The sequence below is a fragment of the Myotis myotis genome, unplaced genomic scaffold (assembly GCF_014108235.1).
Source record: "Myotis myotis isolate mMyoMyo1 unplaced genomic scaffold, mMyoMyo1.p scaffold_m19_p_17, whole genome shotgun sequence".
Lineage (NCBI taxonomy): Eukaryota > Metazoa > Chordata > Mammalia > Chiroptera > Vespertilionidae > Myotis > Myotis myotis.
In genome coordinates, this window is record NW_023416321.1 from 793,177 (window position 1) to 819,785 (window position 26,609).

The window sequence follows — 26,609 nt, forward strand, 5'->3', positions numbered from 1 at the left end:
GGGGCTGAGGAGGGGCGGGTGGAAGCAGGGAGCGTCCCCGGAGGGCACAGCACATGCAAAGCCCCCGGAGTTGTGGGTGAGGTGCCCGCTGCGTGCCCAGGGCCAGGTGCTACCAAGACAAAAGCCCTGGTTCCCGGGTGAGGAGGCTCAGGTGAGGCATCCAGACGGAGCCCACAGACAGGACAGCCCCGGGGACCGGGAGAGCTGGCCGCAGGGACGGCTGCGCAGGGCTGCTGGGCCCCAGCCAGGGGCCTGCTGACGGGCAGGGGTCGCCACCTACGAAGCCCGATCTCCTGTCTGACCGCTGCCTGGGAACGCCCACTGCGGGGGGGGCGGGGGGGGGAGAGCGTGGACGCACGGGCGGGGCCATGCTTGTCCAGGCCAAGGCCAAACTCAGGCCAAGGGTCCCCGCCCCCAGGGCCGCGGGGCACACCAGGGGGAGAGAGGACGGTCTGGCTGCTGGAGCCGAGGTCCGCCTGCCCTGCCGCGAGGCTAGTCCCTCCTGCTGAGGCCCCGCCTCCCCTCACTGCTCTGGGCAGGGCTGCCTGCCCGCTGCTACTGCGGCTCGTCTCCACCAAACGGTGACCTCCACGGGCAGGGCAGGGCAGGGCCAGGTCGAAGACGCTCGGGTGTGCGGTGCCCTGGCTTCGCCTGCCACAGCCAAGCCCTGGCCTCCACCTCGCCCTCCCCACCACAGCCCGGAAGCCACCCCCACCATGGCTTGGGCACTCTCTCTCTCAAAGACCTTCCATGGCTCCCACAGCCCAGGCCTCTCGAATCCCCAAGCTGTCCTCCCCATGCTCTTCCTCCCCACAGACCAGAAGCGCCAGCGGCTCCGAAACCCACGGTGTCACCTGCACCAGGGCCTGGGGCTGGGGGGATGCCTTCTCTACTCAACCAGCTGCCAGGCCTTCCTTCCCGTTTATTTCTAACCACTGAACTGTGCCAAGCTCAAAGCCCCCCCCCAACCCGGAAAACCAGGGCTGAGGTGAGTGGGAGACGAGTGGGTGGGGCTGAGGTGAGTGGGAGATGAGTGGGTGGGGCCGAGGTGAGTGGGAGACGAGTGGGTGGGGCTGAGGTGAGTGGATAGGAGACGAGTGGGTGGGGCCGAGGTGAGTGGGAGACGAGTGGGTGGGGCCGAGGTGAGTGGGAGACGAGTGGGTGGGGCCGAGGTGAGTGGGAGACGAGTGGGTGGGGCCGAGGTGAGTGGGAGACGAGTGGGTGGGGCCGAGGTGAGTGGGAGACGAGTGGGTGGGGCCGAGGTGAGTGGGAGACGAGTGGGTGGGGCCGAGGTGAGTGGGAGACGAGTGGGTGGGGCCGAGGTGAGTGGGAGACGAGTGGGTGGGGCCGAGGTGAGTGGGAGACGAGTGGGTGGGGCTGGAGCGGGTGCAGACCCAACCGTCTTGCCTCTCCCTCATTCTGTGCCCCCTCCACCCGCTGGCTCTCAAGGCCACCATCAAGCAGGTGCCCCCGGCCCTGAGCCCTGCCAGGCAGCCGTCCTGTTGGGAGAAGCCGCGCTCTGGGTGGCTGGGGCTGTGGGCAGGGAAGCCATTCTTGTAAAGTTACTGTTTCCCGAACAATTCTTTTCTGTCACTGCAACTGGCAAAAGGGCAGGATTCCCGGGGAGGCGCCGCCCCGGGTCTGGCCGCCCGGTCCACCATCCGCCCGGGGAGGCCCTTCTCAGGTTCTGACTTCACGCTTCTGGCCCAGGGTCGCCTCGCCTGCCCCGGGGTTGGGCCTCCCTCGGGGAGTGTTGTGAGGCCCTGGAATGCACGGTGCCGGAGGGCTGGGCGGGGCGGGGCGGGGCTGGAGGGCGGGGTGGGCGGGACCCAGGCTGCAAAACCGAAACCTGTGCCCGGGGAAGAGGCGGCTGGAGGAGAGGGGACAGAGGGGAGGGCTTGGTGGGGGACAGACACCTGGACGCAGAAGCCACTGCCCAGCTCTCCCTGCTGCGACCCAGACCCTCTGCGGGCTCCAGCACAGCACCCCCCACCACCACCTCCCTAGGCCACTTGGTTTCGTTTCCGCCTCAGTCCCGCCCCTCCTCCCGCCCCTGGCAGTGCTGCAGGGTCCCTGCTGGTGTGACCGGAATGTCCCTGCTGGTGACGGTGGCGCCCCCCAGTGGACCCGTGCCCGGGGGCGCTGCCTGCCAGGAGGCGGGGGAGGGGGTGGGGGGGAAGCACTGACTCCAGCCAGTCTGCACCCTGGTCTCCCCCAGCCACATCCGCCCCCGCTGCCCTGATACCGGGGCCCTTGGTAGCCGAAGTGGGGAATGCGCGCAGGTCCCCAGCCCAGCACCCAGTGCCCTGCACAGTATCCACGCCCCTGCAGAGCCCGTGGCAGTGGGAGAAGGGCCACGGCCACCAGGCAGGTCCCTGACAAGCTTCAGGCCACTCGGGTGCAAAGGGGAGGTCACAGCCCCATCCTATGGCGGCCAGGGGCCCAGTGAGTGACCACAACTTGGCAGTGGACGCCTGCTGCCCCGCGCAGGCCCCTGGTCACTGATAACCAAGAGGCCACGGGGTCTGGTCTCACCCCACCCTGCTCTGTGCCTGCTTCTTCGTCTGTGAGCTCCTGGCCCCGCACCCCAGGGCTGCTCAACAACAACAACAACAACACAGCCAGGGCTGGTGCTCAGGCCCGCAGCCAAGTGTGCGATACTCTTCCTCACTCCTCACCTTCCTCTCCCCCAACCAGAGCAGCCTGAGGCGCTCCTGGGAGCCTGGCACCGCCACTGCGGCTACAAATGCCAATTAAAGTGATTATTCCCGCCCGCGCGCGCGGCCGGCCGGTGTGACTCAGGGGTTGAGCATCCACCTATGAACCAGGTCAGGGTTCAATTGCAGGACTGCGCGCAGCCAGTGTTTCGGCCCCGAGCAGAGGTCGCGGGGCGCGTTCTTGCATTCACGCAGCCTCCACGGACGTGGACTCTGGTGTACAACCAGTCACCCCCCCATCTAGCTCACCTGGGATCCAGGCAGGATCCAGGGAGCGTCCACGGCTGTGGCCTTTGACCTGGTGGTGACTTCCTGGGGGCCCCAGCAGAGCTTGCCAGAAAGAAAGGGGGGGGGGGGCAGCCTGGCCCTGGTCACCAAGCTCTCTGTCCTTGGAGGGAGCGCACCTAATTGGGCGGGCCTTCCGGTCCTAGCGGTAGGGGCTCTGTGGGGACTCAGTGCTCAGCCACACTCCACGGTGGGACCCAGCAGGCCAAGGGAATGCCCGGCCCTGCCCCACGCTGCCACTGCCACCATCAGATGGTGGGGGCGCCAGTGGACCTCATCCGTGTCCAGGGGCACAAGGGCCGCAGCCTGGACCCTGTCCGGCTGGTGGCACCTCTGCTGAGTGTCCAGAGGGCGGTGGAGGCTGTGGACCTGCCCTGGAGCCGCAGAACCAGCTCAAACTGGTCCTGTCCTGCTTCTAACGAGATCTGGAACCCAAGTTTCCCCCACTTACGGGGGACCCGTGGAACCCACTTACACGGGACATGTGTGAGCCCTTAACTGCTTCCCCCATGGAACCACGAGAACGGAAGCCATGGGAACCTCAGGCCACAACGGGGGGGGGGGGGGGGGGGGCTGTCCAGGGAGACCTGGTGCTGAAGCCCCTTAGGATCCCGCCGGAACCCTGGATGGGGAGCGATTTGAGCCCCGCCCAGTCTCCTTGCGCTGAACTCGCAATAAAAGCTCTTCCTTCTCCCCAAAGCCGGGCCATAGTATCGGTTCCTATGCTGGGGTCAGGTTCCTATGCCGGGTGACCCCGTGTGGGCCTCAGGCTCTGGGCCGTCCCGTCACAGGTCCCTCCACAACAGCTGCCGCTACCCCTTAGTGCCAACGACACGCCAGGCCGCTCGTCCCCCTCTGCTCCCTCTAATCTGTGTGACGGGAAGGGTCAGGGACAAGGGATACTGGGCACCACAGCCGTCTGCACAGGAGGCGGCTCACTGCTGCCCAGCACAGCGGTCCTCGTGTGACTCCGCAGGGGGAATTTCCAACCCGCCTGCCATGCTGCCGGGCGACAGTGCGGGTAGGAGCCCAGGAGGGAAATCACGCCCATGCAGAATCCCGGCAGCCACAGAAACCACGGCTTCCCTGGTTACCACCACGGCAAACACCTCCCCGCAGGGACTGCAGGGAGCCAGCTCACAGAGCACCGTGGGGACCCCACGCGCCCCAGCTGGGCTCACCCACACGGACTGGGGATGGCTTCCTGAAGCTTTCAATGTAAGCATCTGACTCTTACAGAAACATGAAGGTTATTACTTTTTTTAATTAAAAAACAAACGCGCAAACGTGCCCGGGCTGGTTTGGCCCCGCGGACAGTGTCGGCCCGTGGACAGAAGGGTCCCGGCTGGACTCCAGTGAAGGAGCGCAGCTGGGTTGCAGGCTCATCCCCGGCCCCGGTCGGGGTGCGCGTGGAAGGCACCCAGCGATGTTTCTCTGCCTCTCCCCTTCCCTTCCGCTTGCTCTAAAAATCAATGGAAAAATACCTTCCCATGAGGATTAACAACTACAGTGAAAATTCACTGTGCAGCCTCACCGCCCTTCAGCAGACACGAGGCCATTGGCACACTTTGTTCCTCCCAGAACGGCAGGGGGCCGGGGCCGAAGGGGGGCGGGGAACAGCACCCCCGGCAGATGCGCCCCACCCGCCCCCCAAGCCAGGAAGGGGCTGGGCTGCGGGGACCCTTCCTGGCCCAGGCTGACAGCCTGGGGTCTGTCTTTCTAGAAGTCTCTCTCCAAACAAGGGCTCTGCCCCAGGTCGGCAGGAGGGCAAGCTTCCATCGTCCCGGGGGGAACCAGTGGGGCCATGTCCTTCCTCCGGGTCCCGCTGCAGCTTCCGCAGACCCTCCGGCCAGCGCAGCGTCCGGCCTCGCAGGAGAACCTTCGGCCGCCCTGCCCTCGGGCGCTCCGGCCTTCAGCAGGGCAGCGAGGGCTCCGGGACAGGGTCGTCGCTGAAGCTGTGGGGCTGGGTGCCCGGCTCCTGACTCAGGTATTTCTCTGCAGAAAATGCAACATGTTTTTGCCCGGCCGGCATGGCTCAGTGGTTGAGCGTCGACCTATGAACCAGGAGGTCCGTTCCCATCAGGGCACATGCCCGGGTTGAGGGCTCGATGCCCAATCGGGGACATGCAGGAGGCAGCCGATCCATAACTCTCTCTCATTAATGTTTCTCTCCCTCTCCCCTCTCCCTTCCTCTTTTTTAAAATATATTTAAAATAAGCAAACAAACACAACATTTTAAAGTGCTAAACAAGCTCCAGTGAGACGGGGTCAGCTCACAGAATGGGGTTAAAGGCCTCACTCATCTCAGGGTCCCTGGGCGGCACCCACGCCCTCGTCACTGCATCCCTCTCCGCACCACAGTGGCCCTGATTGGTGGCTGTGCCTGCCTGTCATCCCCGCCCCCGCCCCCTGCACCCTCCTCCTATGCAGGGGCATCAGTGCTGCTCCTTCCAGCAACAACAGAGACGTCTCGGTGCCACACGGAGCCGAGAAACCAGACACGACCAGGGTCTAGGACCGTCCATGGTGCTCGAGATGAAAGGACGGGCTCCCCTCGCGGGCAGGGCTGCTCAAGAGTGACAGCCTTTTCTACATCCCGCTGGGGCGCCCTGCAGGGCCCATCAGAACCCGGACTGAAGTCGAAGATCTCTGCGACTCACTGTGTGCAAACTGGGCCTCAACCTCAGACACGCCCCGAAAAATAGAACCCCCACCCCAGAGAGTCCATCCTCGCTCCTCACAACCAAACGCAGCGTCCGAGCCCAGAGTCCACGGTGACCTGCCGGCACCTACCTGCCTCCTCCAGGCTGGGGAAGTGCTGGAAATTCAGGTCAGCGGACAGCAGGACATGGAGCACGGGCTCCTGCGGGACAGAGAGAGGTCAGCGCCGGGCAGGGACACCATGCTGTGGCCACGGGGCAGCCCACCCAGCGCCCACAGGCGAGCACGGTCTCTCTCACCGTCCCCAGGTGGGTACCACTCCCCCCTCAGGGAAACGGAGTACAGACCAGGCCCCCGGGGACAGGGACGGTGTTAAGAGAGATTTTTAGGCCTGGCTGGCATGGCTCACTGGTTGAGCATTGATGTATGAACCGGGAGGTCATGGTTCAATTCCAGGTCAGGGCACATGCCCCGGTTGTGGGCTCAACTTCCAGTAGGGGGCGTGCAGGAGGCAGTCGATCAGTGATTCTCATCATTGATGTTTCTCTCTCTAACTCTTCCTTCCTCTCTGACATCAATCCTATATAATAAAAGTACAGCATGCCCTGACCAGTTTGGCTCAGTGGAGAGAGCATCGGCCTGCGGACTGAAGGATCCCGGGTTGATTCCGGTCAAGGGCATGTACCTTGGTTGCGGGCACATCCCCAGTGGAGGGTGTGCAGGAAGCAGCTGATCGATGTTTCTCTCTCATCGATGCTTCTAACTCTCTGTCCTTTCCCTTCCTCTCTGTAAAAAAATCAATAAAATATATTTAAAAAAATTTTTTTTAAAAAAAGCACAGCATGCAAATTGTCCCCTTGACCGGGAGTTCGACCAGGGGGCGGGGCCGGCCGGGGGAAGGGAGGGAGTACCCGGCTGGCAGCCAGCAGCCACTAGGGACCCTACCAGTGCATGAATTTCATGCACTGGGCCTCTAGTAAAATTGTATTTTAAGAAAAGAGAAGTATTTTTAAATAAGTACAAAGAACACAGACGAGTGTCTTGCAAACATGACACAGAACCTAACGGTCAGGAGCAAAGCCCTGAGGCCAGATGCCGAGTGGGATGCATGGCCGCCATCCTCGCTGTGTGGCCTTGGGCAAGTTTCTCAGCCTCTCTGGGCCGTGACACCCTCGTCCCGGCAGGAGGATGGTGATAACACCGGCCTCAGGGCTGGTGAGAGCGGCAGGTGCCGGCTGTTTGGGATGCCCACCTGCAGGCCGACGAGGGCGAGGGTGAGGCCCTGCCGCCGGAAGTCCTCCAGCAGCTCCCGGAGCCCCAGCACCACCGTGTAGTCGAGGCTGCAGATGTGGCTGCACTCCAGGACCGCGCAGCGCGGTGGGGACACTGCAGGAACAGGCGCGGGCAGTCACACCGGGAGGGGGAGGCATGGGCACGGCGAGGCCATGGACAGCTCCGGCCCGGCGGGAGGAGTCCGGGGGCCGCGACAACAGCCCTTTCCCTTCTCCCCAAACACCAAGTCCCAGAGGGATCAGGCGCTCAGGGCAATGCTGGGGAAACGCCACCCTCACTGAGCGCCGGGAGTGAGGGGCCAGGCCCGGGGGATGCCACTGGGGATGCCCAGACCTCCTCCCTGACCGAGGGCAGGGCCTGGGGCCCCGGGAGCAGGCTGGGTGCGGAGGGGACGCGGGGAGCTCGGACGTCACACGCAGCCATCCCTGCCGGCCACGTACCTCCCAGGGCCCGGCTCGTCACGGCCTCGCGCAGGGCCTCAACAGCGGGGAAGTGCAGGCCGCCAGCCGGCTGCACCACCAGCACCGGCCACTCAGACACCTGGCACGGGGCGGGGGAGCCGTGAGTCCTGGGGGCACGTCGGGTGGGGCAGTGGGCCAGGCCGGGGGAACAGGGGCAGAGCTGCACGAGCCCTCACCGCCCCCGCCCACCGCGCAGGGAGCTGTGGTCACTCCCGCCACCGGCTGAGCCGTCGCTCAGCAGTGCCCTGGGCCACACCCACACGGGACGCTCAAGATGCAGAGCCAGGGTCCTGCGCGGGGTCCTGCCCCTCGGCCCAAGGCCGGCAGGCCCTGCGGGCGGCGGTGGCGGTACCTGCACGCCGGGCCTGGCCACGGAGCGCAGGAGGACCAGCAGGGACACCAGCGTGCCCGCCAGGACGCCGTACTGCACCTCCCAGAAGCAGAGCAGGAAGGTCACGCTCAGGGGCAGCAGGTCCAGCCCTGAGGAGAGGGGTGCGCTGAGGCCTCCTCCGGCAGGTGTCAGGTCGGGGTGGGGGGGGGCAGGAGGAGGGGAGACCCCCACCCCTGCAGGGGCTGAAGGCACTCTCGGGGCCTGACCCCTGACCCCGGGGTGACACCTCCCAGAACCATGTGAGCTTCCAGCTCCAGCTGGCACTGTGGTCGGGGACAGCAGGGCTGCCGCGACCTCGCACTGACAGACGCGGAGCCACGTACTCCTCACGCGCCACAGCGTGCAGGCAATCCCGGTGTCCAGCAGCGGGGCCACGGCCATGATGATGACGGCCGCCAGCGCGGCCTTGGGGATGTAGTAGAAGAGCGAGGTCAGGTAGCCCAGCGACAGCAGCACCAGAACCCCTGTGTGTGTGTGGGGGGGAGACACCACTGACCAGGGCCCTGAGCTCACCCAGGACTCAGGGGGATCCCGCCCGGGATGCAGCGGGGGGCCAGGCCGACTGCACTGTGGTCCTCCTGCCCCTTCCTCCCATGTCACGGCCTCAGCACACAGGGGTGCAGTGTGTGGGGGCTCACCTGTCACCAGGCCCCCCGCAGGGGTGCACACCCCCGACTGGGCATTCACGGCCGTCCTGAAGGCGACATGGAGACCATCAGTGGCGGCCAGGGCAGGGGGTGTCAGTCCACACAGGCAGCTGGTCTCCGGGGACAGGGGTGCCCCAAGGCTTAGGAGCACCTGGAGCTTTGGGCACAGCGATCAGCCTCCCACTGGCTGCGGTGCCCTCCCCCTGACCCTGCGCAGGCAGCCCCGCCCGCAGAGCCTTGAGGGCTGAGCCCACTAAGCAAGGCCCTCGTCCTGACTGCTGTCCTTCTAAGGAGACGGGTCAGGACAGACACGCCAGGACGGACACAGGGACGACCACGTGGGGGACGCAGCGAGACGGCACCTGCCAGCCACGAGCGTGGCCCCAGAAGAAGCCACGCCGCCGGCTCCGGGCCTCCTGAGAGAGGCACCCGGGTCTGGGGCTGGAGCCGCCATAGCTGGCGCTGGTTGGGCGGATCTGCCCAATAACACGCCCGCCCCCGGGGTCCCGGGCCCTGGGGAAGGATGCGGGGGGGCGGGGCTGCTGCTTTCATGGAGAAAAACTGACGGGGCTGTCAGGTGAGGGGTCCCACTTAACCCATACACACGTCACATGTGCGGACACACGAGTGCATGTGAGTACATACTTGTGAGCACAAACACCCGTGAGGACGCCAAACCCGCCGTGGGCTCCTGGGGGCAGGCCTGGCGGGAACAGGCTCCTTCCTGGCTCAGCCGCAGGGGCTGTTGGGAGCCCTGCACCCACACCTGATATAGGAGCTCTCTGCCCAGAACCCCCTCCACCACCCGCGGCCGACCCAGCAGCAGGGGGCTGCCTCATCCACCCGCCAATGACGAACCGCGCCCCGGGCCAGCTACACCCCTCGGGGCGCACCCTGCTGCGTGCGCCTGTCCATGGAGGCCTTTCCCGGCCGCCGGCCGCCCCCAGGGAAGCTGATCGGGGAGCCGACAGGACCTCAGCCTCGGCCAGGACCTCCCAGGGACTCAGACAAGCAGGGCGGACACTCACCGTCCGAAGCTGCCGGTGACCGGGAAGGAAGAGAAGAAGGAGCCCAGAACGTTGGTCAGGCCTGGGCGTGAAGCGGGAGAGGGTTACCGGGAGGGAGAACCAGGCGGAGGTGGCGGACGGAGTAAAGCCAGAAGGAAACAGGAGATGGGGGGTCAGGGGGGGCCCTGGGGATGCCCCATTCCTGACGGGAAGGGCGAAGATGCCAAGCTCCCCAGTGGACGCTCGCTTTCCTGCTGTGGGAGTTAACACGCTCTCTTCCCGCAGGACAGAGAGGCGCCCCCAGCAGGGGACGGCGAGTTCACAGCAGGTCCCCACCATGCACTGCACATGATAACCCAGTGGACGGAGCCCGCCCAGGCCAGGCACGGGCCTAAGGACCGAGCTCGCGGGCCCACGTCCATCGGCGCACAGCCTCCGTCTCCTCCAGGGACCGTCACAAAGACCACGGTCTCCCCTGCTTCTGAAAAACCCACCACGGGACCCAGGTCCAAGTCCTGCTCAGGGTGGGTCCACTCAGAACCAGGACCTGCTTATGTTCTAAGATCCGGCCAGACATCAGCTGGCGAGGCAAAGGCCACGGTCACCCCTAGGCTCACTGATGTTTCTCTCTCTCTCCCTCCCTTCCTCTCTGCAATCAATGAAAAATATATACGTTAAAAAAATATATATATACATACATATATACATATATATATACATATATATACATATATATATATGTATATATATATATATGTCTCTTTACTTAAAAGCAGCAATGATCACAGAATTGAAGACTCAAGCCGTGGTCTCAAAAGGAACCACCACAGAGGCCGGGGCCACAAAGACAAAAGAAAAGGAAGTGTGACGTCTGGCACAGGCCCCTCCCGGCCAGGCAGCCACGAACAGGAGGGGGCACCGCACCCCAGCAGAGTCAACCTGGCCCCGAGGGGAGGCGCCCTCGGCATTTACTCCTCGGCATTTACCAGCCGCAGGCCCAGGGTGTGGTCCACAGCGGCTCAGTAAGCTGCAGTCGGATGGGCCAGCTCCCTCCGCGAGCAGCTGAGCCCCGCGGGGACCTGAGAGGGAGTCCACGCTAACACCGCCAGAACGGGCATCGCTACCATCGGCCCAACTCGACAGGCGGAGATGCGCCCGGCGGGCCCTCACCGATGGACAGCAGCTCCTGGTTGGCGTCGATGCGGTAGTTATTCTGAGACGCTGAAGAGAAGGAACGATAAAACCCGTCACCACACAGAAGACCTCACTAGGAAAATGTTCATGAGATGAAAAACAGGCTACACATTCCCACCTACAGCACTCGGTCTGGAAGCGTAAATGTAAACATGCATGAACCATACGCGAACGTACACGCACACGCGGTGTGTGTCTGTGGGTTTCAGACGAAAGCGGGCGAGCGAGGCAGGCGGCGTCTTACCGAAGGCCTTGGCCACGGCGATGCTCTCCAGCAGCCCCATCAGCGGCACCACGGCCAGCCCGGCCCCCATGTCCTGAGGGGAGAGGGAGGGCGAGTGACCCGCAGGGGCAGGAAAGGGCTCCCCCTTCCCGCCAGCGGTGCAGCTCAGGGGTGGATCATCTACCTATGAACCAAGAGGTTTCCGGTTCGGTTCCGGGCAGGGCCCAGGCCGGGGTTCCGGGCACATCCCCAGCGGGGGACGTGCAGGAGGCAGTTGATGGTTCTCTCTCATCATTGATGTTTCTCTCTCTCTCCCTCTCCCTTCCTCTCGGAAATCAATAAACATGTTTTTTTAAAAAATAAAGGGCAGGAAGGGGCCGAGTAGGGAAGAAGGGCAGGTACACACCCGGGGACCAGCACAGGCTTTCAAGGAAAGAAAGAAAGGACTTCCCTTCCCGATGCCGCCTCGGCTCAGGGTCACACCACCATCAGTTTGTAGCGGGTCCGACTCCCATCTTCCTTAATTTTGTGTTTCTGATCATCTTTTTGTTGTTTCGGTTTCGTGTGGTTTGGCTTGGGGCACGGGGCGGGGTATCTTGGAATGCTGCTCTGTGAAGCCAGAGCAGACACCGGCCGCCCACAGGCACAGGAGGCACACGCACTCGGCTGCAGGGCTGTGAGCTCACACACGCCTGGTGCGGACGCAGCACACCCTGCTACCGTGTGCACGAGGCAGAAAAACAAGTGTGAGGCCCTGGGGCTGTGCCCGATCTGGAATTCTCCCCTGCCTGTCCCTGCCCCCAGACACCCCTTCCCGAGGACCGGGCAGTCTGTCCGGGCTCAGGGCTCCCTGCCACCAGCGGGTGCCTTCGGGGGATAGACCAGGCCCCGAGGCCCCTGCAGCCCAAGCAGGCGGCCTGGCTCCCTCCCTACCCACCTGGACCATCTGGGTGAAGGAGACCGTCCCGTTGGCCGTGGTCACTGAGAAGGGGGGGGCCTGCACCGCAGGGAGCCCCTGCACCACCTCCCCAGTGAGGACGAAGGGCCGGTGCCCGGCCACGTCGCAGGAGTAGGCCATCAGGGCGGCGCCGGAGACCACCAGGGCATTGCGGGCTGCGGACGGAGGGGGCCTGTGAGGACACCTGGCTCCTCTGGAGAAGGAGCAGGAGCCCCCCAGCCACGCCCCCTCACGCTCCTCCCTGGGGGAGGGTGCGGGTGGAAAACCCCCAAAGCAGAGCCGTGCCCTCAGCTGCACTGCACATCAGAACCACCCCATGCGCTAAACGTCCCAGGCCGGAGCCACACCGAGACCGGGCAGGGAGAGTCTCTAGGGTGGCTCCACCCAGCACCCGCGCCCCAGGCACCCATCGGGAGGTGGGGCCCAGCTGTGGGACTGGCCTCCACAAGGCCCTCACCGGTCGTGGCCGTCCAGACCAGCCCGAGGCTGAGCCTCACTCCGGGGGGCGTGTCGGGGTGCACGGGGGGCGCGTGGGCCCGCATCAGCCGCAGCAGCAGCAGCAGCAGCAGGCAGACCAGCCCCAGCACAGCATCGCCCACCCTGCGGACAGACGCCGTCACCGCCGACTGGCCCACAGGTGACCCCCTGCCCGAAACCTCTCTCGGTGGCTCTTTGTGCTTCCAGGGAGTCAGCCGAGGCCATCAGAAGGCAGGAGGACGGCACAGCGCTCCCCATGCCTCCAGGCCTCAGCACCGCTCCCCACAGCCCTGGCAATCACTTCTTCCCTCTGCTTCCCTGCAGAGGGGTCCCGGCTCCCAGCGGGACTCAGCGAGGAGCACCTCCTGTCGTCCCTCTCACCTGCACCCCCTCTGGGAGGGCCCCTCCACTGGAGGGCCATGCTCGATGCGGGAACCCTGGCTCTCATCGTGGCCCTACCTGCCACCCGTCGCCCGGGCACCGAGGCGTGCCTTCCCCCGGCCGTGTCCTCTCCTCCACACTGACCTCCTGCCCTTCTCAGAGGGGCCTGGTCCTTCTCTATCACACGGTCTCTTCCCACTGCTACCCCCCAAGAGAGGCTGCCGGGAGCCGACTCTCCCCCTGCACATGCCCCTGGCTGACTCAGCAGCTCTGGGCTCCCGGTGATGCCGACAGGGCTGCCCTAGGGAACCGTGTTTGAGCAGCAAGGCCCAGAGTGGAGGAGGGGGGCCAGGAGCAGGGTGTGGGGGGAGCTTCCCTGTGCGGGGGGCAAAGGCAGGCGGGCTACCTGGTCTCCCCGAGGCTGCGGAAGGTGTGGTACAGCTGCAGGAAGAACTGTCTGGGGACGCGCTGCAGTCCCAGCAGGTTCTGGCCAAAGGGGCTCTGGTCAGACGCCCTTCCCCAGTGAGGCCCGAGGCTCCGCCCACCGGGCCCCAGGGACCACCTGGCCATGCCCAGCCCCCAAAGACGGACAAGTGAACCCCAGGAGAGGGCATTTCACAGCCTTTCGGGGCAATGACACGCCCTGCCATTATTTTCATCTCCCAGGAAAACCAATCTGGAGGACCTCCAGGGAAGGAGACCCACTGGTCCCACCTCGCCCATCCGGCAGGCCCTGTTGTAATTGGCTTGCAGCCGTGTCGGTCACGGTGCGGCCCGCCCCCCGCCACGCAGACTCCTCCACCATTGGCCCAAGGATGTGTCCATCACCAGAGGCTTACCTTGATCTGCCCGACACCAATGGTGATGGCAGCGGCGGAGGTGAAACCTTTGATGACGGGGCAGGAGATGAAGTCCAGCAGGAACCCTGGCGGCCAAGGGGGACACTGAGCTGGTCCTGGAGGCCGCGGTGCATGGAGGCCGGGGATGGACATGGGCCAGAGAGGGGGCGTGGGTGGGGCTGGGGCTGAGTCTGGTGGGCGCACACCGTTTGGCAGGTTTGGAGAGCAGAAGGCCAGGCTCGGGTCTGAGGCCTTAGGCCCTTCTCCAAGCAGCCTGGCTCCTAAGCAGAATAGGGGAGTGCGGGGGGCTGAGGCGCCCCACCTACCCTCACAGGGACCCTCACAGGGACCCTCACAGGGACCGCCCCTGAAAGGCCAAGAAGTGTTGCGAGCAGCCCGGCTGACGTGGCTCAGGGTTGAGCGTTGACCCATGAACCAGGAGGTCACGGTTTGATTCCGAGTCAGGGCACAGGCCCGGGTTGTGGGCTCGATCCACAGTACAGGGTGTGCAAGAGGCAGCCGATCCATGATGCTCTCATCATTGACGTCTCTCTCTCTCCCTCTCCCTCCCTCTCTGAAATCAACAGAAATATGTATTTTCCAATGTTGAGGGCAGGGCACCCTGAGACAGGTGTCTCAGTTGGCTGCCCAGGAAGAGCAGAACCGCAGCTCCCCACCCCCACCCCAGGCAGCCCCACGCAGGAAGGCCCGGGGCCTCACCCAGGCACAGGAACCGCATGGCTAGCTGGACGCAGCCGGACAGGAAGGCGAGCAGCACGGCGTAGGCAGGCTCACGGAAGGTGTAGGAGGAGACCAGGAGGGACATGACGGCCGTGGGGCCCAGAGTCACGTCGCGGGAGGTGCCCAGGAAGAAGTACACGAAGCACCCCACGAAGGCAGAGTAGAGGCCATACTGCCAGGGAGAGAGCAAGGACCACCCAGGAGGCGCGTCGTGGGGTCACAGGGTCACGGGGCCCCTGGTGTCCATGTCTGAGCGCAGGGCCCCGGGCCGCTGTGGCCTCGGCACACAGGCAGGGCACCTGCTCCCTCTCAGCCGCCTACGAGCACAAACGCCTGGGCTTCTGTCTGGGTCTGAGTCGGAACCGCTCTTCCAGGGGCCTCCGCCGGTCCCCAGGCAGCGCAGGACCAGCTGGTGCCGCACGGCCACATGAGGGGCCCAAAGGCAGCCACAGGTTCTAACGGCAAACCAAGGCTTCCCGGTCTGGGGGCAACACCAGGCGGGCATTTCTGCTCTGCTTCCGGCGGGCAGAGGCCCAGAGAGGAGGCAGGCGGTGTGGGGGGATGTGGGGACAGCGGGCAGACACTCACCTGGGGAGGGAGTCCAGCCACCTCCGCGTAGGCCAGCGCCTGGGGGATGACAGTGAGCGCCACCGAGAGCCCCGCGATGAGGTCCATCCTCAGCCACTGCGTGGAGTAGTGGGGCATCCAGGCCAGGAGGGGCAGCCACCTCCGCAGGGCGGCAGGGGGGCAGCTGCAGGCCCTCGGGGCCGGGCGGGGGGACCAGGGCATGGCTGGCTCCATTCTCTTCCCAGACGCCATGCCTGTGTGGGCGGGGGGCACAGTCAGGGCAGCCAGCAGCCTGCGCAGAGGGGCCTCCGACGGGGCCTCTGGATACTCAGGATACCCACAGGGGCGTCCCACAGGAAGGAGGGGGCGGCGGGGGCAAGGTCCCTGCCCAGCACCCTCCCCATCCCATCCCTCCCTTCCCTGCCCTGTGCTCTCCCCCAAGCCCACCTGCCTGCCCTCCAGGCGCCCTCCCCCTGCAGGAGCTTGCAGGAAGAACAGAAAAGTGTTTCTGGATGAGAAGCCTAAAGACACCTGGGGGCGGGGCTTCCTTTTCACTCTCCTCCCCACCCCCCCACCCACTGCGGGGAGCAGAGAGGCTGGCAGGTGGGGCAGAAGGCCCTGAGGCCCAGGTTTCCCCCCTCAGGGGTCTGCTGCGCTGGGCTGGGGGGGGGGGGGGGCGGGAGTGTCTCCCATCCTGAGGCTGCGCGGCCCCAACCCCACCTGTGGCATTCGCACCCTAGAGGGGCCCCAAGAGTTCTGGTTGGTTCAGGAAGAACCAGCGGCCCCTCCTCTCATCCCAAGTGCACAGCCCCCTCCCAGAGCCACCCCGGCCCTGGCCCCAGCGAGACCAGAGGCGGCAGGAACCTGGGAAGGGACGCGGTGGGTGGGGAGCGGGGGTCCCCGCGGGAGGCGCCCGCACCTTCGGCGACCCCGGCCCGTCCGGGCAGCTTGCCCACCACGCCCCCAAGAGGACTCACCCAAGTCGCCCCCGCGGCCCGCAAACCTGCCCGGGAGCGGGACATGGGCGGAGCCGGCGCCTCGTGACCCGCGGGGCGGCGCTGGCCTCACGTGACGCGGGACGGGGCGGACCGGGACGGGACCGGAGCTGGGACAGGGACCGGGCACCACCGCCATGCGCTGCCCCGGGCCGGTGTGCTGGGCGCTGCTGCTCGCCCTGGGGCTGTGCCGCGCGCACCGGGCGCGCCCCCGCCACGTGCTGCTGATCCTGGGTGAGTGGCCTCGCTCCCCCGCAGCCCTCACTGCCGCCGCCCGTCTCCCTCTGCGCCCCGACACCCGTGGTCCCTCCGTGGAGAGGGAGGCGGGGCAGGCTCGCTCACTGCGGGGTCTGCAGGGATCGCCCCGCATGCAGCCCCCCACTCCTTCGCCGGCTGACCCTGCACCCCTCCCCTGTCCAGAGCCCCGACCTCGTGGTCCACAGAGCCCAGCAGGGGGGCCAGAGCTGGGCGATGCCCACCTCCCCAGAGGCCAACGTGCCCTGGGGCTCCGGTCTCCCAGCGGCTTCTCTGACGCCCAGAGCTCTGAGGGTCAGCTCTCTCCCACCCACACCCTCTTCCTCAGCCCCTTCCCTCCCAGAATCTCCCAGTCCCCCTGCTCTTAGGAGACTTCCGGTTTGGGTGGCCAGCCCGGCTGTCACAGGGCAGCCCTTTCTTCCCCTTTTCTGAGGGCTGGCCCCGGGCCAGGACGCTCTGATTAACCCTGTGGTCTGTGGCCAGGCCTCAGCTCATCGCAACCTGGCCGCCCTCCACTGAGGGCTCCCTCCACGTCCCCCCCCAGGCACCAGCGGAGCCCTGCCCACGGATCACCTCCTTGTGCCAAGCCCAGTGCTGCCCCACCACACCTGCCTGCTAACGTGCCCACTTGAGCTCCCTGCCCACCTGAGCTCCCTGCCCACCTGAGGTCCCTGCCCACCTGAAGTCATGCCCACCTGAGTTCCCTGCCCACCTGAGGTCATGCCCACCTGAACGCCCTGCCCACCTGAGCTCCCTTCCCACCTGAGCTCCCTTCCCACCTGAGGTCATGCCCACCTGAGTGCCCTGCCCACCTGAGCTCCCTGCCCACCTGAGGTCATGCCCACCTGAGCGCCCTGCCCACCTGAGCTCCCTGCCCACCTGAGAGCCCTGCCCACCTGAGCTCCCTTCCCACCTGAGCTCCCTGCCCACCTGAGCGCCCTGCCCACCTGAGCTCCCTGCCCACCTGAGGTCATGCCCACCTGAGTGCCCTGCCCACCTGAGCTCCTTGCCCACCTGAGTGCCCTGCCCACCTGAGCGCCCTGCCCACCTGAGCTCCCTGCCCACCTGAGGTCATGCCCACCTGAGCGCCCTGCCCACCTGAGCGCCCTGCCCACCTGAGGTCATGCCCACCTGAGTGCCCTGCCCACCTGAGCGCCCTGCCCACCTGAGCTCCCTGCCCACCTGAGGTCATGCCCACCTGAGTGCCCTGCCCACCTGAGCGCCCTGCCCACCTGAGGTCCCTGCCCACCTGAAGTCATGCCCACCTGAGTGCCCTGCCCACCTGAGCGCCCTGCCCACCTGAGTACTGCCTGCTAACATGCTCGCTGGTTTTCACGCTTGGCTGGTAACACTGCTACTCAGGTATCATGCCTGCTGAATCAAATGCCCACTTGGTAATGCCCACCTGGGTGGCTCGCCCACCTGGGCATCACTGGCCAGGCCACTGCCGCAGGACCCAGCTCTTCCCTCCCACACATGGCTGCTCCTGAGTCCCGCTCACCGTGTCCGGTGTCCCCCGCCTCCTAGCGGATGACGGAGGCTTTGAGAGCGGCGCCTACAACAACAGCGCCATCGCCACGCCGCACCTGGACGCCTTGGCCCGGCGCAGCCTGGTCTTCCGCAACGCCTTCACCTCGGTCAGCAGCTGCTCGCCCAGCCGCGCCAGCCTCCTCACTGGCCTGCCCCAGGTGAGGGGCCGGGCAGGAGCAGGGCCTGGTGGAGGGGAGCCCTCCCTGCCCCCTGGGTGTGCTCACCTCCCATGCCCCACTCCCCACATGGCTTCCTCTGGTGAGCAGGTGCACGCTGTGGTCCCGAGGCGAGGCCGTGAGGAGGAGTCTCCATAGAGGGGCCTGTGGCCTGAGCAGACACTCCGGCTGCCAACAGGCCGCTGTGGGCGGGCCTCTGAGGGGGGAGCCTTTTGCCATCAGCTGGCATCTTCCTGGTCGGAGTGGTTACAGCCATGAGTTTACACCATAGAGCAGCCGGTTAGCAGGCCTGCGCTGGCCCTTCCCCCACGGGGTGTGCTCACACAGGGGAGCAGGGCAGTCCCGGCGAGCAGAGGAGACGGCGAAAGCCACCGGGCTTGGTGCACCTCCTCCCCGTCTCACATTTCCTGCTGATGCACCATGGCGGTGGGGAGTGAGAGTGCTGGCCCCGAAGGCTAAACAGCCGTGAGGGGCCGGGGTGATGAGCTGTCAGGCCCCCCACCCCGGGCTCACGGTGCCCCCGGCTCACGGTGTCCCCGGCTCACGGTGTCCCCGGCTCACGGTGCCCCCGGCTCACGGTGTCCCCGGCTCACGGTGCCCCGGCTCACGGTGCCCCCGGCTCACGGTGCCCCGGCTCACGGTGTCCCCGGCTCACGGTGCCCCGGCTCACGGTGCCCCGGCTCACGGTGTCCCCGGCTCACGGTGCCCCCGGCTCACGGTGCCCCGGCTCACGGTGCCCCCGGCTCACGGTGCCCCGGCTCACGGTGCCCCCGGCTCACGGTGCCCCGGCTCACGGTGTCCCCGGCTCACGGTGTCCCCGGCTCACGGTGCCCCCCCGCAGCACCAGAACGGGATGTACGGCCTGCACCAGGGCGTGCACCACTTCAGCTCCTTCGAGGGCGTGCGGAGCCTGCCGCTGCTGCTCAGCCGCGCCTCCGTGCGCACAGGTGAGGGCTTCCTGCTCGGCTCGTCCTGAGCCAGCTCCGCCGGGGCCGCTGGGAGCACGGTCCCCAGGGCTGGGTCTCTGGGCTGGGCCCTGGGCCCGGGCCGCCTGCGTCGAGGCCATGCAGGGCTGGGGCGGAGAAGGGCGCGGAGGGCATGGGAGGCCGTGGGGACTCTGGACGGCCTCTCGCCCCAGGCATCATCGGGAAGAAGCACGTGGGGCCGGAGGCGGTGTTCCCCTTCGACTTCGCGCACACGGAGGAGACCGACTCCGTGCTCCAGGTGGGCCGCAACATCACCAGGATTCGGCTGCTGGTCCGGGAGTTCCTGCGGACGGGGGACAGCAGGTGCAGAGGCCTCAGTCCAGACCCCGGGCGGTGGGCATGTGACGCACCCCAGAATCTTTCCTTGAGAGGGTTCTCCAGACAGTGGAATGGGGTAGGGGAGAAGGTTCCAGACACTCCAGTGAACCTGGTCAGAGGTCGAGGGCCCTGGGGAAACTGAGGCAGTGAGGCTCACAGGAGACTCTCAGTGACGGGAGCAGGCAAAGCCGAGGGGGCTCCTGCCTGAAGGAGGGGGCTCCCAGGGTCGCACACCAGGCCCTGGCACTGAGGCCCCGCCCTGCGCAGGCCCTTCTTCCTGTACGTCGCCTTCCACGACCCCCACCGCTGCGGCCACTCCCAGCCCCAGTATGGGGCCTTCTGCGAGAAGTTCGGCAACGGGGAGAGCGGCATGGGGCGCATCCCAGACTGGACCCCACAGGTCTACGACCCCCAGGATGTGCAGGTAGGGGGCTCTCCACGAGCTGGCAGCCCGGCCCCAGGTGTGACTTGGCTCAGAAGTGGTCCTTTGACCTGGGTCCAGGTCCCCTCTGCGGGGCCTGCAGAGAGAGGCGTGAGGACACAGGTGACGCATCCAACACCATGGACTTGGGGGCTGATCCATTCCCAGGAGGATTCAGGCCCCTGATTCAGGGCTGGACAGGTCCCGGCCTCTGTGCTGATGTGGCCTCTCCACCCCCTTGCCTCAGGTGCCGTACTTCGTCCCTGACACCCCGGCAGCCCGGGCTGACCTGGCCGCTCAGTACACCACCATCGGCCGCATGGACCAAGGTGGGTCAGGGAGTCCCGGTGTGGGGGTGTCCGTGCGGGCCAGGAGCCTGGGACCTGGAGGGTGTGGAGGGACTCCTGTCTCCGGCCCCTGCCCGACTGTCCCTGTCAGCCCCACAGGGAAGACCTGAGGTTCCAGAAAACAGGGCAGCAGTGGGTGTGTGGGGTGACACGGAAGTGCCGAGGGAGGGCCAGCTTGTGGCGGGGAGGAGGCTGGGAGGCCCTGCACACCTGCTCCGGGGCGGTGGGTTGGGCGCCGGGCAGTGCTGGGCAGAGGCCCAGGCTGGGGGGAGGGACAGTGCAGGGCCCAGGGCTGGTGAAGGAGGGAGAGCACGCACCGTCGGGTGGGGGAGGAGGGAGTGATCCGTGTCCGTCCATCTGCACTGAGCAGTGCCCTCCCCGCCCGCAGGGATCGGGCTGGTGCTGCAGGAGCTGCGGGCAGCCGGCGTCCTGAACGACACCCTGGTGATCTTCACCTCCGACAACGGCATCCCCTTCCCCAGCGGCAGGACCAACCTGTACTGGCCGGGCGCCGCGGAGCCCCTGCTGGTGTCGTCCCCGGAGCACCCGAGCCGCTGGGGCCAGGTCAGCGAGGCCTACGTGAGCCTCCTCGGTACGGCCTGCGCCTCACGGGAAGGGGAGTGCGGGCCACCAGGTCCGGGCTGTTTGCAACCACTCGCTGACGTGGTTCCCCCGGGTGGCTCAGAGAGGGGAAGTGAGTTGCCCAAGGCCACGCAGCGTGCAAGCGCCCAGCTGGGGTTCTAGCCGGGGCCTTGCCACCTTGCGACTTGCTTTCCCGCCGGCCCACCCTGAGCAAAGGGTGTTGCTGTCCAGATACCCACCCAGGTGCCTGCTCAGTAGGTCGGGGCTGGGGCCTGAGAGTGCGTCTCTGGCATTTTCCCAGGTGGGACCGATGCCGCAGCCCCAGGGATCCCGCTTTGAGGGGTCAGGGCAGCAGCACCCTCGGCCCTTTGGCCCCAAAGCACTTGTGGGAACGCTGTGGCCGCAGCTCAGAGCAGGAGCCGATGAGCCGGGTGGGGCTGCCTCACTGGCCCGAAGGGTCTTAGAAGGACCCTGAACGTCAGTCATGCAGAGAGAGCGGGCGGGCAGCAGGGACAGGTGCCGGCCGGGAGCTCCTCCCTGCTGATGGCTGAGGTGAGCGGCGGCCACCAGCTTCCCAGGCTCGGCCTTCCCTGGGGGCCTCGTGCCTGCCTGGCGCGTGCTGATGCGCCTCCCTCCCCGCAGACCTCACGCCCACCGTGCTGGACTGGTTCTCCATCCCTTACCCCCGCTACGCCATCTTCGGCTCCAAGACGGTCCGGCTCACTGGCCGGTCTCTCCTGCCGGCGCTGGACGCGGAGCCTGCCTGGTCCACGGTCTTCGGCAGCCAGAGCCACCACGAGGCCACCATGTTCTACCCGATGCGCTCCGTGCAGCGCGGGGCCCTGCGCCTGGTGCACAACCTGCACTTCCGGATGCCCTTCCCCATCGACCAGGACCTCTACGTGTCGCCCACCTTCCAGGACCTGCTGAATCGCACGGCGGCCGGCCGGCCCACGCGCTGGTACAAGGACCTGCACGGCTACTACTACCGGGAGCGCTGGGAGCTCTACGACCTCCGCCGTGACCCCCGCGAGACCCAGAACCTGGCCGCCGACCCGCGCTACGCCCCGGCGCTGGAGCTGCTGCGCGCCCAGCTGGCCAAGTGGCAGTGGGAGACCCAGGACCCCTGGGTGTGCGCCCCGGACGGGGTCCTGGAGGAGAGGCCCTCGCCCCAGTGCCGGCCCCTGCACAACGAGCTGTGAGCCGCACGCGCCTCCTCTAGGCCCGGTCCTCGCGCCCCTGCCAGGGAGGGCGTGGCCAGCCTCGGGCACAGGCACAGCCTCCTCCACGGGCACCCCAGGAGGGCGCTCCCTGATGCTGGCCTCTTTCCCGCCTCTGCCTGGAGGAGTATAGAGGGTGTCTCCACCATGCCATGGGACATCGCCACCCTGTCTGAGCCGTGTCCCGGCACAGGAATTCCAGGGCGACCTAGGACAGGTCTGGACAAGGGGTCATTTCCTTGGTTGGGTCCCGGGACCTTCATTCTCTGGAGCCACAGATGTCCATGCCCTTCCCGTGAGAGGAGCCGAGGGGCTGCGTGTGCCACATGGATGGAGACAGGTCCAACCCCACTCTGGGACTGCAGTGTTGGTTTTATCGATCTCTGGTCCTGAAGACACGGGGACACCGGGCCCAGTCCCCGGCCCTGGGCTGGTTTCCGGGGGACGCTCCCGGCAGGCTGAGTGGCAGGTCTGAGCCCGTGGGCATCCATCCTTTTGATGCCCACGGGTGCCGTCCGCAGGCCGGTCCCTTCTGTGGAGGACACAGGTCTAGCGCAGATGCCGCCCGAATGCTCCAGGCCCTGCCCTCCCGCGGCCGCTTTCTCTCCCAATGGGGGGCTCCTGTCACCCCGCCCTCCCCACCTCCTCCCTCCTGGGGGCGAGGCTGAGCCACAGGCCAGAACATTGTACACGCTTATTTTAGTCAAACATGCAAGTCCGTTTCTGAACTTTTTACAACAGCCTCCTGGGCATTTGTCTGCGGCTGGGCTGGGTGGGAGTCTGGGGGGCCTCCCCTGGGCCATGCCCAACTGTCTCCCGAGCCCTGGAGGCGGAGTCAGAGTCACGGTGGCCTGAGATGGGGGAGGGGGGCCACTGGTAGAGGCAGTCCTCAGCCCTGGAGGCGGAGTCAGAGTCACGGTGGCCTGAGATGGGGGAGGGGGGCCACTGGTAGAGGCAGTCCTCAGCCCTGGAGGAGCCCGTCTCGGGGCACAAACCCACCGAAGATACTGTGTCCGTCACTTGGAGACGATATTGGGGGTAAACAGTCTGAACGGCAATCACTGAGCGTCAGCCCCAGCAGCCGAGAGGACAGGGCTGGTGCTAGGCGGTCTGCTCCTCGCCTGGCAGGGGCGCCTGGCCTCGGCCGCCTCGGTGGGTGTGGGAGGAGCCTCTGCAGTGAAATGCAGAGCAAAGTGCAGGGTCGGTCGGATGGGCGCGATCTGGGGACACCTGGGCCTCCGGCTCTGGGGAGGCACCGTGACCCTGGTGGGGCGTCCTCGCGGTGTCGGTTCAGACCAAGCCAAGCCCTGGTGAGGAGACAGTTTACGCAGAAAAGAGCAGACGGTCTGAGTGCCCATTGGTGACCTGCACGTGGCGAGGGTGGTGGTCAGACTCCAGTGAGGGGACCGGAGGGGGTGTGTGCGGTGAGCACCCCAAGCTGAGCCCACAGGACAGGGTGTGAGGTCCACCAGCCGAGAGGACACAGCATCCGTTAGGGGGGGCTCTGCTCTGTCCACACCACCTTCTTCTGCTCGTCGGAGATGGCGAAGCGGACGCAGCTGAGCAGTGTGTCCAGGTCGCCCCAGCCCTCAGGGGCCAGGCTGCAGCAGGGGTGCGGCGCCCTGTCCAGCTCGCCCTCCTCCTGCCTGCTGGCCGCCAGGAGCTGCTCCTCCGAGGCGCCCAACCGCTGCAGGGCCTTCCTGCAGGGCCAGAGGCGGCTCAGGGGGACAGCGTGCTGCCCCGGCCATGCCCGGAGCTGGCCGGGCTCGGGATCCCAGGGGGCCAAACACCCCTGGGTGCAGCGGCCACTTTCATGGGGTCCTGAAGAGACAGGGCCCCAGACCACAGCCAGGTGGGAGCGGCGTCTAGTTTACAGCCTCAGGTGTGAAATTATAAAGGACCCAGGACACCTGGGCTTGTCCCCAGCCATGAACAAGCCACGGCCTCCAGGTGGTCCTCGCCACCGGGCGGGCCGGTCCCTGTGGCCCCAGCAGACGGGCCCTTAGTGCAGGGGTCCTCAAACTACGGCCCGCGGGTCACATGCAGCCGCCAAAAACATTTATCCAGCCCGCCAGGTGTTTTTGCCGCCGCCGCCTGTCCTACTTAGCAGCCGACTCGCCCTGGGCCCGCAGTGCGCATGTGTGGAATGTCTGAGGGACAGGGAACTGGCCCCCCGTTTAAAAAGTTTGAGGACCTCTGCCTTAGTGAGTCAGCGTAGGAGCCAAGTGCTCGCTGTCCTCTGGGCTGTTTCCCAGGGGGACAGGGAGCCTCTGTCCCAGAATTGTGGGGGACCCACCCTGTGACACTTCCAGGAATCCCGTCACATGCCCCAGGGGCATGAGGGCCTTGGGGGGGGGGGTGACGGTCAGCCCCAGACACACCGACCTGAGTCTCTTGGCCGCCTTCTCGTTGATGGCGACATGGAGGACGATGGGGAAGATCTCCATGCTGTGCAGGGCGCGCACGCTGTCCAGCGGGACGTCCAGGAGGGCGTGCGTGTTCTGGGGAAGGAGAGGGAAACTGAGGGGGCCGGGCAGGGCTGCGTTGGTACAGGAGCCGGGAGAGTCCACAGCTGTCCGGGCCTGTGGGTGTTGGCTGCACAGCTGTCAGCAGCTCCCTCCACCTGCAGGGTGTTCTGCCAAGTGGCAGATGTGAGGCCAGAAAAATGAACAAACGGCCAGCGGCGTGGCTCAGTGGGTGAGCATCGACCTATAATCCAGGTCACGGTTCGATTCCCAGTCATGGCACAAGCCCAGGTTGCAGGCTCGATCCCCAGTGGGGGGCGTGCAGGAGGCCGCCGATCCATGATTATCTCTCATCATTGATGCTTCTATCTCTCCCTCTTCCTTCCTCTCTGACCTCAATTTTAAAATAGAAAAAGAAAAAACCAGTAAAACCCAAAACCCATAGACATGGGACAGGGAGAGGCTGGGAGGGTGACACGGGTGGAGGATCAAGTGTATGACGATGGATGGAAACTAGACTGTTGGTGAACACGCTAACGTGCACACATGTAGAATTACATGAGGACACCTGAGACTCACATGAAGTTAACCAACGTTACCTCGATTTAAAAGGCAGTCGTTCTAGTGGTACAAGCATCGTCACGCATGTGATTTTCACCTGGAAGCCTGGAGCTGCAAGCTGGGGCTGAGGGGCCTGTGCACGCCCGTCCCCAGGAGCTCCTCCGGGGCTGGGGGCATGGGGGCATGGGTACGGGCCTGGCCGCCTTGTACCCATGTAACGCTGGGCAGTTCCCAGTGAGCTTTCCCTATAGTGAGCCTTCGAACATGAGCTCTTTCCATTGCCTTTAGTCCAGTGGTTCTCCACCTTCTGGCCCTTTAAACACAGCTCCTCATGTTGTGACCCAACCATAAAATTATTTCCGTTGCTACTTCATAACTGTCATGTTGCTGCTGTGATGAATCGTCATGTAAATACCTGACATGCAGGATGGTCTTAGGCGACCCCTGCTTTAGTCCCTTCACAGATGCTGGTGACCACCTCCTGCGCCGGGAAACAGCTGCAGGGTCAGAGACTCCCCAGCCACCGGGACCCGGGTCCCACCTCGGCCTCCAACCCCTGCCAGTCCCCGCTCCCCGAGCAGCCCTCCTGCCCGCCCGCCCCTACCTTCTCCATGAGGCGCTCCAGGGCTGCGCGGGCCACCCAGCAGTGGCTGCCGGCGGCCTCCCTCTCCTGCACAATGTCCCCCCTCCGGCTGGCGGCCTCGTACTCCTCCGGGCTCAAGTACTCTGTGGGGCACAGTGGACGGGAGGTCACACACCCAACCACTGGGGGCCTGAGGGAGCCCCGCGCTGTACCCCGGGGGCCCCGCCAGCGCTGGGGGAGCTCTCCCTAGGTGTCCTCTCAGTGAGCCTGACCCTGCGCTTCCCACTCAGAGGCTAACCCTGCAGGGCACCCTAACCCAGGGGTGGGGCACAGCAGGGCCAGGCAGCGCCAGGAGTGGGTGAACAGGGGGGAGCAGGAAGACAAGGATGGGTGGATGCACAGACAGATGTAGATAAACCCCTCCATCGCTTCACAAGCTCCGAACTTACATATCCAACTTCTTCCACCTGGGAACCCCCCAGTGGCTCTCAACAGGGCAAGTGCCCCCAGGGCACGGGCATGTCTGGAGACGTTTTGGCTGTCACCACGGGCAGGGCTGTGCTCCTGGCAACTAGCGCATGGGGGCCAGGGATGTCACTCAACACCCTACAGTGCAGATGGCCACCCAGAGGCCAGAGCCGGAGGCTGCGGCCCCGCCCTCGGACCCTGCTGCAGCCCCCACCAGGCCCTTCCTCCTGAACAGCTCCTGCCCCCTCCGCCAGCCTCCTCCCGACCTGCCCGTGCCCTCTGCTAGCCTCCGCCGCTGCTGCCCAAGCGCCCCCAGACCATGGTGGCCCCAGCTGTCAGTGAGCTCTGCGCAGCCGTGGACTAGCGACGGCGTGAATGAAAGCACCACCAAGGCCTCCCGCCGCCTCCTGGGCCCACCCTTCTGCTGTGAGAAGACACACAGCCTGTCCCCGGGGCCCAGGACTCTGCTGACGGGCTTTGGGCTGGTGGGTGGCGCCCTCTGGGGTTCCTACCGGTCACACATGAGCCTGACTGCCAGCAGTAACTGCGCTGGATTGAGTTATGCCCCCCAAATTCTCACCCACACAACGCCAGCACGGAGCTTGTTCAGAAACAGGATCTGTGCAGGTGGGACAGTGAAGATGAGGTCGCACTGGGCTAGGGAGGCCCTAACCCGAGGGCTGGGTCCTCACAGGAAGCTCCCGTGGAAACAGACACGGGAGAAGCCACGTGACGAGGAGGCTGAGGGAGGAGGGTGCACACAGCCAAGGAGCCGAGGACCAGGAGCCCCAGGAGCCAGAAGAGAGGGAGGCCCTCCCAAGACCCTCTGCGCCAGGCTGCCACGGAGACCTGGTCCCACC

At 65.9% G+C, this 26,609-nt stretch overlaps 3 protein-coding genes and 1 long non-coding RNA gene across 12 annotated transcripts in view; 2 read left to right on the forward strand and 2 right to left on the reverse strand.

Annotated features, from left to right (window-relative positions):
* On the forward strand, positions 1-6,136 carry LOC118671233. Its single transcript, XR_004972677.1, has 3 exons — positions 1-151; positions 817-988; positions 5,433-6,136. It is a non-coding gene; the product is annotated as an uncharacterized LOC118671233 (long non-coding RNA).
* On the reverse strand, positions 4,247-18,685 carry SLC26A11 (solute carrier family 26 member 11). 3 transcript variants are annotated; one of them, XM_036339152.1, is made up of 18 exons: positions 17,594-17,730; positions 17,392-17,463; positions 14,864-15,096; positions 14,255-14,447; positions 13,535-13,620; positions 13,102-13,181; positions 12,295-12,437; positions 11,817-11,992; positions 10,901-10,973; positions 10,633-10,683; positions 9,484-9,544; positions 8,447-8,502; positions 8,132-8,272; positions 7,770-7,897; positions 7,397-7,496; positions 6,916-7,049; positions 5,796-5,865; positions 4,247-4,997 (listed from the first exon to the last, which is right to left on the reverse strand). In XM_036339152.1, the coding sequence occupies exons 3-18, from the start codon at positions 15,092-15,094 to the stop codon at positions 4,915-4,917; spliced, it is 1,806 nt and encodes a 601-aa protein (XP_036195045.1). In that variant the 5' UTR covers positions 15,095-15,096; positions 17,392-17,463; positions 17,594-17,730; the 3' UTR covers positions 4,247-4,914. The 3 variants fall into 3 exon arrangements, with proteins under 3 accessions (XP_036195045.1, XP_036195044.1, XP_036195046.1); XM_036339151.1 differs by lacking the exons at positions 17,392-17,463; positions 17,594-17,730 and adding an exon at positions 17,847-18,685; XM_036339153.1 differs by lacking the exon at positions 17,392-17,463.
* Positions 15,891-22,407, forward strand: SGSH (N-sulfoglucosamine sulfohydrolase). Of its 2 annotated transcripts, none has more exons than XM_036339154.1 (8): positions 15,891-16,071; positions 17,620-17,780; positions 18,640-18,745; positions 18,937-19,087; positions 19,370-19,526; positions 19,771-19,852; positions 20,241-20,462; positions 21,095-22,407. In XM_036339154.1, exons 1-8 carry the CDS (start codon positions 15,975-15,977, stop codon positions 21,652-21,654), a joined length of 1,536 nt encoding a protein of 511 aa, XP_036195047.1. In that variant the 5' UTR covers positions 15,891-15,974; the 3' UTR covers positions 21,655-22,407. The 2 variants fall into 2 exon arrangements, with proteins under 2 accessions (XP_036195047.1, XP_036195048.1); XM_036339155.1 differs by having other exon boundaries at positions 15,897-16,071; positions 20,259-20,462.
* CARD14 (caspase recruitment domain family member 14) overlaps positions 22,355-26,609 on the reverse strand; it is a 22,311-nt gene continuing 18,056 nt past the window's right edge. Inside the window, exons 20-23 of one of the 6 annotated variants that reach the window (XM_036339146.1) lie at positions 26,330-26,368; positions 25,303-25,424; positions 24,058-24,173; positions 22,355-23,372 (exon numbers count right to left, since the gene is read on the reverse strand). In XM_036339146.1, coding sequence (XP_036195039.1) covers positions 23,165-23,372; positions 24,058-24,173; positions 25,303-25,424; positions 26,330-26,368 — 485 coding nt within the window. In that variant the 3' untranslated portion in view covers positions 22,355-23,164. The other 5 variants (XM_036339150.1, XM_036339149.1, XR_004972675.1 and 2 more) reach the window with 5 other exon arrangements.

Coding starts and splice junctions, on each gene's coding strand:
- SGSH (XM_036339154.1), top strand. CDS start 15,975: ATGCGCTGCCCCGGGCCGGTGTGCTGGGCGCTGCTGCTCGCCCTGGGG. Junction 19,088..19,369: donor CTGCGGACGGGGGACAGCAG/GTGCAGAGGCCT, acceptor CGCCCTGCGCAG/GCCCTTCTTCCTGTACGTCG. Junction 19,527..19,770: donor ACGACCCCCAGGATGTGCAG/GTAGGGGGCTCT, acceptor CCCTTGCCTCAG/GTGCCGTACTTCGTCCCTGA.
- SLC26A11 (XM_036339151.1), bottom strand. CDS start 18,054: ATGGCTGTAACCACTCCGACCAGGAAGATGCCAGCTGATGGCAAAAGG. Junction 13,621..14,254: donor CATGCGGTTCCTGTGCCTGG/GTGAGGCCCCGG, acceptor CTTGGCCGCCAG/GGTTCCTGCTGGACTTCATC. Junction 5,866..6,915: donor TCGCCCTCGTCGGCCTGCAG/GTGGGCATCCCA, acceptor TCTGTCCCGCAG/GAGCCCGTGCTCCATGTCCT.